The following is an 11,949-nucleotide window of genomic DNA, read 5'->3' as shown; positions in this document are numbered from 1 at the left end:
GATATTGTTTTTGGTATTATTTCTTTGAATCCGATCTACTTATACAAAATTCTCTAATGGAAGTAGTTTTGAATTGTTAGGGTATGAGCATGCAGCGGAAATGTAAAATAGAACGAGAAATTAAAGGTAAAATGTAAGATAAACAATAAAAGGAGACACGATATTTAACGTGGGAAAAACTCTCTAAATAGAGATAAAAAAACCCACGACGACGAGCACCAAAAAATTCCACTATAATAAAATGAGAGTACAAAGTTACCCTAATAATAGGGTATTGAGATACAACTCTTACAATTAAAACTCTCAAAATAAAAGAAAAGAAAATAGTGGAATAAATTACAAGGAGAAGATTAACTAGGGAGACTAGTGTAAATGGATGAGTAATTTTGTGAGTGGGTAAATTTGTATGGAGGTTGAATGTATATTGGTTGGATGCTTCAATATGAGCCAAACTCCAACTATTTATAGTTGGTTAGGTTGGTGGAAATGGATGCCTCAAGATGTATGAAAAATTCTCTAGATTTGCTTGCATGATAATATTGCTTCTAGAGAGTTGACCATTTTTCTAGAATAATCAACATAATTGTAGAATATTTGACATACTCTAGAAGCAAGAAGAATTGTATTGGGCTTCTTTAAAACTTGGTCCATATGAAATTTTGGGCCACATCTAACATGAATGAAGGGGAACAAGTTAACTAAATTAACACGTCACACTAACTAACTCAACAACAATACTAACTGACTCAACTGCCTAACTAACTAATTGAACTACTCAACAGCAATACTTAACTGTAGATGTTTGTACCCAGAAAAACATAACTTGTCAAGAAAAAAGATCTCGTTCATGCTCCTCCAAATCTAACTTTTATCTAGCTTTGTTTCAAAAATGTAGTGACTTCTTATTACTTGTTTGAGTCTCTATTCCATCTTAATATATATTATACTTGTTGCCGAAACATAAAACAGGGTATTCAAATGACCAAACCCAGATTTTCCAATTGATGAATTACCCAAATTACTCAATAACTTTTGGGCAAAATCATAAACGTAAATTATAATTCAACACTAACATTATTACGTACAATAAAATGCTTAATGAATCGATTTAGAAAAATACACAGACTACGCAAGAAAATTGGAAGAAATTGATTGATGCAGTACTGCAGTAACAATAAAGCCATAATTGAAACATAACGAAATCTAAAATCTAAATTATTTCATTAATTGTGAATCCAACATTTAACTACTACATGAGTCTTAATATATACTGAAATTTAACACTCCTAAACTTGTAACAAAGATGATCAAATATACTAATTGGACTGTAACTGTCACACTAATCAACTAACTCAATTGTAAAATTTCAACTGTCATACTAACTAACTACCTCAACAAAGGACAGAGCTAGTTCAGCCTTGTCGTCTTCTTGACCGCCATTTTCTTGGCCTTTTTTATCATTGAATGTTCAGAACCTCCATCAAGTTGTATCTCCTTCCTCTTGTCCTTCTCCCCCAAGTCCACGACTTTCTTAGCCTTTGATTCTCCATCAATCTTCTTGGCCTTGTTCATCACTGACTGATCAGAACCGAGCTCTATCTCCTTCCTCTTGTTCTTTGCCCCGAGTCCTCGACTTTCTTGCCCTTCTCCTTCTCCTCCGCTGCCATGTTCTTGGCCTTCAATTCTCCAGCATTCTTCTTGGCCTTTTTCATCACTGATTGATCAGAACCTCCACCGAGTAGTATCTCCTTCCTCTTGTTCATCACCCCCGAGTCCACGACTTTCTTGCCCTTCGATTCTCCAACAATCTTCTTGGCCTTGTTCATCACTAATTGACTAGAAACTCCACCGAGTTGTATCTCCTTCCTCTTGTTCATGGCCCCCACTTTCTTGCTTTTCGATTCTCCAACAATCTTCTTGGTCTTGTTCACAACTGATTGACCAGAACCTCCACCGAGTTGTATCTCCTTCCTCTTGATCATTGCCCCCGAGTCCACGACTTTCTTGCCCTTCGATTCTACAACAATCTTCTTGGCCTTGTTCATCACTGACTGATCAGAACCGAGCTCTATCTCCTTCCTCTTGTTTTTTCCCCCATGTCTCCTTTCGGAAACATCAATAAACATCCAACGACCACGGGCGCGACTCCGTGACCGTAATTAGTATGAGATCTCACCTAACTCGTAGTTTTGAAAAATATTTGAAATAAGAGACTCGTAGATCAGACGACCTCGAGAAAAGTACACGGCTAATACCCCATGTACCCCAATCCCTGATTGTCATTACTCCAAAAGTGCACCAATCCAGAGTTTTATTGCTCATCCATCTTGCACTTTACGTGATTTACAGGTTTAGACTTGGTGATGACTCATATGCGTAACAATACAATCAATCCAATATCAATGCAATCAAGTAAAACAACTTTTCAATTTCAATTCTTGATTTATTAGTGGCAAGAAACATTTATTATTTATTCCTTTACTACCTCGGTGTATAAACACCTTGAGTGCATAAGGCACCCCAAAACCTTAACCTCGTCTTAGAAGACTTAAATTCTTCCTTTACTCATCCTACTTGCATAATCATGAATGAGTAATAAATTAATCATTACACCAATCATATACCTTTGCCTCTAAGCGCACCTTGCATAATTAGAGCACAAATAATACTTGCAATATAAAATAGTGCACGTCATACGAAATTCACAATGTATAACCAAACAATTTAACTCAGTCATCCCTATACATGATACTAAGTTCTCGATCCGTCGTCCTTAAACATGCACCTAAAAGAAAGGTTTCGTAACTTGTACGTACCTTGAGCAAACGAATTGGTATGCCACTTTACTAACTAGAAATCACCTTCAATAAACTCCTCTCCTAAGCCAAATAATAACATCTCAATCAATACCCAATCAATCAAATTTACAACAATACTAACTTACTTTAAAACCTTCAAAATCCAAATCAAACAACACTTTAAAACCTTCCCTTTAGTTAAAATTAAAGGCTTATATATAGTTCTTTAAATTTTCTTCATAAAAACCTTAAAATACACTTTTATACATGAAATTACAGCAAGTTCAAAGTTTAATAAAAATCTGAAAATTATATAAAACCCCCTAAAAATCTCCCTTTTTAATGGGTGATTAAACCCTCTTTATAAAACATCAAAAGTAGTACTTAGAAACTATTTCCAACACTTAAAACTTCAATAAAAACATATATTTATGCTTAATTAACTTTAAACATAATTAATGTTATTAATCAAACTCAAGGATAATATAAATAAGTATAAAAAAAAAACTTCGTTAAAATCAAAAACTGCCCGAAAATCATATTTAGAGGCTGAATTTGGCCCGAAAAACACTACTTTTTCATCAAAATCAGATGATTTCAGAACTTGATCGGGATTAAAACGGGATTAATATTAACGAACGAAAATCTAAAAATTAAAACACGAATCTATGTGTTCAAAATAATCTGGAATTAAGTTAAACTAATCAGTAGTTATAATCACCAAAATTTGAAAACATCATTACTATAAAAGCCCTAAATCAATTGTTCATAAAAACCCTAAAATCATGATTTTCAATAAATTGAAACCCTAGGTTTATAATTCATAAAATATGAAATTTATTACATAAATATAAACTGAAATTTATAATCTTTATACCATTAAAATATAATTTGATACTGAAAATATAATCTTTATACTGAAATCAAAACCCAAAACAATTAAATTAACATTAAGCAAAATAATGAAACAAAGGAGGATGAAAATAAGACTAACCTTTTTGTGTGGGAAATTTTTGGAGATTCATGGGGTATTTATAGGAGAGAATTATTGTAGGGTAAAAAGAAAGATTGGGCCTCATAAAAATAATGGGTCGATTAAGTAAACAAATGGGTTAGGCTTGTGTGATTGGACATAAATTGTAGAATAAAGGTGCATAAAATAATTTGTTCAAATAATTTTCGACCCAGATTAATAATTTGAAACTTTTGAAATTAAATTATGAAAAATAACAAATAAATATTATAAATAAAATAAATTTTCATTTATAAAATATTTAAAAATACGGGGGATTACAATCTACCCCTCTTACAAAACCATTCAAACTTCTGTGTTTTATATTGCTGCAAATTGATTGATTCTCAACATGCACACTCAACAAACTGAACTTTATGCTTAATAGACTTGTACTTGGCCAAAGTTTACATACTTTAAATGCATGTAAATACAACAATAGTGCATATTAATAATCAAATAATGCAAACTCAAGCAATAAATAGCATAATTGAGGTAAAAAGCGCGAAATTACATCGCATTCTACCCCTCTTAAAGAAAAGAGTTACGCCCCCGTAACTCACCTCAATAACATCATTAGGCATTTCTTTTTCATTTCTTCTTTCTGCAATAATTTATCCATAACTTGTTATTCTATAATTTCCTCAAATTTGAATAGTTCAATTCATAGGCACTCAATAATCCCTTTAGCTCTCCTTAGCTAACAACCGAAGGCTATTAAGATCTGTAAAAATCTTACAGGTGACACTGTATTTCGAATGAATCTCCAATGTAAACAATATATACGCAATCTCAAGATCATGGTAGGGTAATTGGTCTCATAAGATTTGTCTTGGCAAGAAGCATTATCATTTTTCCATTTTGTTGCAAGACACATCCATTAAGTAAAAACTTCAAGTCCACCACTCCCATTAGACAAGACTAAAACAAGTGCAACGATTAAATGTTCTTTAAGAGTTAAAAGGCTTGTTTACACTTCTCATCCCATTCAAACTAACTCTCTTTCATCAAGGTATATACAACAATCTTCAAAAGTCCTTCACAACCCTCTTTAAACATCTAATCCCAATAAACTCCTTATATCGGTCACATTGTTAGGTGTAGACCACTTACTCACCACTTGAATTTTTTTGTCCCAAAATGAAACTTACTCTCATTAATAAAAATTCACACTTCGAAAACTGAGTATATTATAAGTCGTCCCTAAAATGTCACAGAATCCTCAAATGTCTATTATAATTCTCCTCACTCTTCAAGTATAGCAAGATATCATTAATAAAGCCATATATTTATCGAATTACTGTACTCATGGAAATACTCGATTCACTAAATCCATAATGATTGTTAATACATTAATTAATCCAAAAGGCCTGATTTATATTTCCATGTTTATGAATCCATGGGCTCCTCAAAATTTTCTTCTCTCCAACTTGGTTTTTCAAATTCTCCCAACGAAAGTCAATTGTCTCACGAATCGTATCCCTATTCTCTTTCCACCAAAGTTATGCTCCTCAAATTCTCATGGCAATTCAAAACAAACTCATCTTTCACTACCTATTTCTACAGAAAAGCAGGGTCTCCACTCTCCTTAAAGTATGCGGCTTGACCAAAGCAAAACTCATCTTTTTTTTTTTTTTTAAATTCTTTGGACTAATTCCCCATACTCATTTAAAAAAACTTATCAAACGATATTGCAATTGAACATCCATACTTTGTTTACGTAATATCTAAATTTCTCTCCAAAAAGTAGTAACTTGTTCGAGTCTCTCATAGTGTTAACACAAACTTTTAAAAAAATCGGGTGAACAATAATTATTGTACATCCATTATAAAGATAACCTAAAGTGATTAAAAGTTACCCTGCGTTAAAGTAACCCAATTCAAAAATCAATTATCAGTGATTGAATGTAATTAAGTTACTTTTATAAAACTTTTCTTATATATTTATATAAAAACTAGATGAATCCCGTGCGATGCACGGTTTGTTTGATTTTTTTTAAATAATGTTTTTTTTTGTATTTATGAGCCTAAAATTTGTTTTATATTTATATAAAATTCCTAATATTAAAAGATAATATATAATATTTAATTAATTTAAACTTAAAAATCTCATTCGCCAATTTTTCTTACATGACATTTAAATTATTTAAATCTAAAATAAATTAATAATCTCTTATTTAATTGGCTACTACTAAGATTTATAATCCTACATGTCGCGCTGAGAAAATTAGATCCTACGTGGCTCTCTAAAAACTCGGGAAAAAACTCCCATATATATATATATATTAGATTATATTATGTTTAAAGTTACCAAAAAAAAACAAAAAGTTACCCTAAAATTAACTAAAAGTTACCCTTATATTGCTCGATGTACACTAATATTAGTGTAAACCGCATGTATACAAAAGTTTTTGTAGTTTTAATCGAAAAGGTACATTTTGACAATTAAGTATGTACTATACTACTATTTTCTCCATTCCATCTTAGTAGACTAGTAGAAGTTACTTGAACATTATATTATGTTATTTTAATAGTTTCTTGAACATAAATTCCTTAGCTCGCTTGTAAACTAACGGGATATTGTTATCAAATAATCAAACCACTTTCTCCAATTTTAATCCTACCAAAATTAGTCAAGAAATTTAAATAATCTTTTGGGCAAAATTAGCAAGATCGCTCAAGAAACTTAAAAACTCTAATCAAGCAATATGATTTAATAATATATAGAGGAAAGAAAGAACAAAATAGAAAGGCTAAGAGATAGAGAATATCACGCATAATACGTTGAAAAAATTGAGCTTCATGAAATCACTAAAAGATGATGAATCTACGAATGAAATATCTTATTAGTTGTTTTTATCACTACATATATATGCATAACAGATGATTAGTAAGTTAGTCCTCTACCGTAACACAATTTCGTACACTTTAACTCGTGTAGGATGATCTTCGCATCCAAATTGCAATCTTGTAACCAGGTTTTAGGCAATCACATATCTTGGGTTGAGTTTAAGCGATTTGGGATTGATAGCAGCAAATTGCTCGTACTAAAAAATTTCCTTGTGGAATTCAGTCACATATATATTAACTACTATTATTCTTGCACGTGTTTGTTTCACACTCATGATTCCAAATAAACAACCAAAAAATCCTTTTTTTTTTTTGAATTTTATTTAAATATATCCTTCAAAACGGATCACGTTATCCTTTAAAAATTAATACTGAACACGTAGGGTTCGTTTGGGATCGCTGTGATTTTCTATTTTTTGTTTTTTAAAAGTATATTATATATGTCAAATAATGAATAAAAAATTATTTAAGCTTATTAAAACCATAATAATTTTGAAAACCAACAACAGAAAAGTATAAACACCTTTTTCTTGTTTCTTGTTTTTAGTCCTCCCCATAAAGTGAATTCCTAAATCCTAATGTAAGTTTTATACTTGATTTGCAAATTGTAACATATATCATGAATAGTATGTTATGCTCCTTACATATTATACTAATTCTTGATTTTATTGTTGGTATAATTGCTTTTACTTTTATGATATGACGCCCATGAAGTTGTTTAGGATTAGTTTCCTAATTGTTGTAGGTTTGCTTTGTTATGAAATAGGAACAAACTTTATCTTGCCGCCATATAACCCTAAATTTATTATCTTGTCCAAAAAAAAAAAAAAAAAAAGTCTAAATTTATCTTTGTATATGTATTTCCTTTTATATCTTAGGTAATTAGAGTACAACTAGAATTAGGATTTAATACTTTTTATTTATAAATACACGTTGTGTGAATAAGGAGAAGATTGAGAGCTTGAGATTAATCCGACAATGGTTAATTGGAGTGATTTACCCGTTGATGTCCTTAGAGAAATAGTGTTGAAACTAGATTCTGCCCAAGACTTAGTCTTTTTCTCGGCTGTATGTGGACCATGGAAGTATGCATATTCTACGGCCAAAAATAATTGGACTAGGACGATGCCATGGTTGATGGTACCCGAAAACGCACAAAATAGCCCTAATTACCCTAGGATATTATACTGTCCTAATAAACAAAGGTGTTACCAATTACATCTCCCTCAAACTTATGGTGCTAGATGTTGGGGTTCGTCGTGTGGTTGGATTGTCGTACTCGATCATAACCTAGAGATGTACATGTTGAACCCGATAACTAAGTCTCGTATTAGCCTACCCCCTCTTTCAAGCATGCCCAACGTATGTGTTGAAGATGAAGACGGCCCTGAGTTCTTACAATTATGTATCATACAAAAGGCGGTCGTAATTGAAGCTGACGGTGAATACATTGTCATAACAACACCTGGTATCTTTTATCACAGCGTACATTATGCAAGGCCTGGTGACCAAGAAAAATTAGGGTAAGATGTGCTTTGTTCTGTCGCCTTAAATGTATCCTTCCTTAAGTCGAGCAATACAAGCAGCGTTATCCTCATATAAAGTTGTTGGTGCCTCTTTCCCAGATGATAAACCACAAACTTCTTTTATATGTTGAACTACCGACCTTAACCATACACATTCACGACTAGCCTCGTGAATTGCTAAAATCTTAGAATGATTGGAAGAAGTAGCTGCAATGGTTTGTTTCATGGAACGCCAAGAAATGGCAGTACCACCATATGTGAACACATATCCAGTTTGTGACCGACCATTATGAGGATCAGATGAATAACCTGCATCTGTAAAACCAATCAAATTTTCTTTGGACAACTTTGGGAAAAATAAACCCATATCCTTCGTACCTTGAAGGTAACGAAGTAAATGTTTAATCCCATTCCAATGCCTTCGGGTTGGACATGAACTAAACCTTGCTAATAAATTAACTGAAAATGATATATCAGGCCGTGTATGACTTGCAAGGTAAATTAGTGCTCCAATTGCACTAAGATACGGTACTTCAGGACCAAGAATTTTTTCATCATTTTCCCGAGGTCGGAATTGATCTTTCTCTACTTCAAGTGATCTTACAACTATAGGGCTGCTCAATGGATGTGTTGTATACAAAGAAAATCTTTTAAGAACCTTTTTTTTTAATGTATGTTGATTAATGCACAAGGATTCCATTCTTTAGGTGCTCTATTTGTAACCCCAAGCAGAATTTTGTCTTTCCTAGATCTTTCATTTCGAACTCTTTCTTTAAATAATTGACAGTCACTGAAATCTCTTCAGGAGTTCCAATGATATTCAAATCATCAACATACACTGCAATTATAACAAATCCTGATCCAAATTTCTTTATAAAAATACATGGGCTGATAGGATCATTCTTATTACCTTCTTTCAACAAATACTCACTTAGACGGTTATACCACATACGCCCAGATTGTTTCAATCCATAAAGAGATTTGTTCAATTTAATACAGAAATGTTCTCGAGAACTAGATTTTGCTGCTTCCGACAGCTTGAATCCTTCTGGGAGCTTCATGTAAATGTCATTATCCAGTGGGCCATATAAATAAGCTGTGACTACATCCATCAAACGTAAGTCAAGTCCTTCTCTTATTGTCAGACTAATCAAAAATCTAAAAGTAGTTGCATCCACCACAGGAGAATATGTCTCCTTATAATCAATACCAGGTCTTTGTGAGAATCCTTGTGCAACTAAGCGTGCCTTATATCTTACAACTTCACCCTTTTCATTTCTCTTTCGCACAAAGACCCATTTATATCCCACTGGCTTTACACCTTCAGGTGTACGGACTACTAGTCCGGATACTTCTCTTTTTCCAAGAGATTTTAATTCTGCTTCAATTGCTTCTTTCCATTTTGGCCAATCATTTCTTTGTCTACATTCTTCAATGGATTTTGGTTCATAATCCTCATTATTATCCATAACATCTAGATGCTACACTGCATGCAAAAACATCATCGACGTCGATTTGATTTCGGTTCCATGTAATTCCATACATGATATAATTTATTGAAATTTCTTCATTATCAGGTACCTGAATTTCTTCTTGTATCATGTCTAAAGTCTCTTCTGGAGATCCTTCGGAAATTGTTTCTTCAATTTGACCATCATCAATCAATGCCCCTTTTCTTTTCCGAGGATTCTTATCTTTGGAACCTATTGGTCTTCCACGTTTCTGGCATGGTTTAGACTCATGAGCAATTTTATTTTGTCCTTCCGGGAAATCTATTTTAAATGGAGCATTAAAAGCTGGAATATGTGACTTGGTCACTCTTTTTGGGTCAACAAACGAGTCTGGCAATTGATTCGCTAAACTTTGTAAATGAATTATCTTTTGAGCTTCCAGTTCACATTGTTTAGTTCGAGGATCAAGATAGGATAACGATAATTCATTCCATTTAATCATTTTCCAGCTCTCTCTTTTCTCCCCCTAATGTTGGGAAAAGTGACTCGTTAAAATGACAATTTGCAAAACGAGCCATAAATAAATCCCCTATTGTAGGCTCAAGATATTTAATTATTGACGGGGATTCAAACCCAACATATATCCCCAACCTCCTTTGAGGACCCATCTTAGTGCGTTGTGGTGGAGCTATTGGAACATAAACCGTACATCCAAAAATTCTTAGATGGGAAATATTTGGTTCCTGGCCATAAACCAATTGTAATGGGGAGAACTTGTGATAACTTGTTGGCCTAATGCGAATTAGTGCTGTTGCATGTAATATAGCATGTCCCCAAGCAAAAATTGCGAGATTAGATTTCATAAGCAATGGTCTAGCAATTAACTGAATACGTTTTATTAATGACTCTGCCAGACCGTTTTGTGTATGAACATGTGCTACAGGATGTTCAACATTTATCCCAATGGACATGCAATAATCATTAAAAGCTTGAGATGTAAATTCACCATCATTGTCAAGCCGAATAGTCTTAATGGGAGTATCTGGAAAATGTACCCGTAACTTAATTTGGGCAAGTAATCTCGCAAACGTCAGGTTACGAGTTGATAACAAAGACACATGTGACCATCTAGTTGATGCATCAATTAAAACCATAAAATATCTAAATGGTCCACATGGGGGATGTATGGGCCCACAAATATCTCCTTGTATACGTTCCAGAAAACTAATTGATTCAAAATTAATTTTTGCTAGTGATGGGCGAATAATCAACTTGCCTTCCGAGCAAGCAGCACATGAAAAATTATTATGAAGAACCTGCTGGCTCTTCAAAGAATGTCCACATGAATTCGTAATTATTTTTCGCATCATTAATGAACCGGGATGACCTAACCGGTCACGCCAAACAACAAAATCATCAGTAAACTTCTGGTTTACCATAGCATGAGCTTCAATAGCATTGATTTTTGTGTAGTACAAACCACTAGAGAAAGTAGGTAGTTTCTCCAAAACATGTTTTGAGCCTTGAGTTATATTTGTGATTTGAAGGAATTCGTTATTTTCTTCATTGATTGTCTCAATATGATAACCATTGTTGCGAATATCCTTAAAACTTAATAAATTTCTTTGAGACAATGGGGAGTATAAAGCATCAATTATTTTAATTTCAGTTCCCCAAGACAACTTTATAGTGGCTCTTCCGGAGCCCTCAATGATATTTGTACTACCCGATATGGTACTCACATTAGTTCTTTTCATCATCAAATGAGAGAAATATTTTTTTATTTTTAAGTATTGTATGAGTAGTTGCACTGTCAGCAAGACATAATTCTTCACCATTCATAGCAAATCGAACTTGAGTTATATCCATGTTCTTCATGAAATAAAATACATGTCAAAATATTAATTATAAAAATAAAGATGATAAAATACATAAATCAATAAAAACACTCAAATATTTCTTAAATTTATAAAGCAAAAATCCTTATTACAACGAAAGAAATAAACTTAAATAAATCACTAGAATAAGCAAACATAAGTCTAATACTTAAAACTGACATAAAACAATATAATTTTAATTATTCCCTTCTGAGGTAGTGAAGAAATCGGCAACTTCTAAATGAGTTGTACTGCCAAAATCAAAATTATTCCCTTCCGGGGAAGTAAGGAAATCACCAACATCAAATTGATTGGCATTGCCAAAATCAAAATCACCTTCACCATCTTCAAGAACAAGGTTTGCCTCAACTTTCTTTCCTTTCTTCAATGATTCTTGGTAAAGTTCAATAAGATGCTTTGGAGTTCTACAAACCC

General features: G+C 32.8%; 1 protein-coding gene across 1 annotated transcript; it reads left to right on the top strand.

The window, feature by feature from the left end:
- Positions 1 to 7,638: 7,638 nt before the first annotated feature.
- Positions 7,639 to 8,187, top strand: LOC110733718 (F-box protein At1g10110-like). The gene has a single exon (XM_021913804.1). It carries the CDS (start codon positions 7,639 to 7,641, stop codon positions 8,185 to 8,187), a length of 549 nt encoding a protein of 182 aa, XP_021769496.1.
- Positions 8,188 to 11,949: the final 3,762 nt, after the last annotated feature.

Source organism: Chenopodium quinoa, unplaced genomic scaffold (assembly GCF_001683475.1).
Source record: "Chenopodium quinoa cultivar QQ74 unplaced genomic scaffold, ASM168347v1, whole genome shotgun sequence".
Lineage (NCBI taxonomy): Eukaryota > Viridiplantae > Streptophyta > Magnoliopsida > Caryophyllales > Amaranthaceae > Chenopodium > Chenopodium quinoa.
The sequence above is the reverse complement of the archived record's forward strand: the minus strand, read 5'-3'. Positions and strand labels throughout refer to the sequence as shown.

What these genes read in the sequence shown, in the direction of transcription:
- LOC110733718 (XM_021913804.1), top strand. Translation starts at nt 7,639, where the DNA reads ATGGTTAATTGGAGTGATTTACCCGTTGATGTCCTTAGAGAAATAGTG.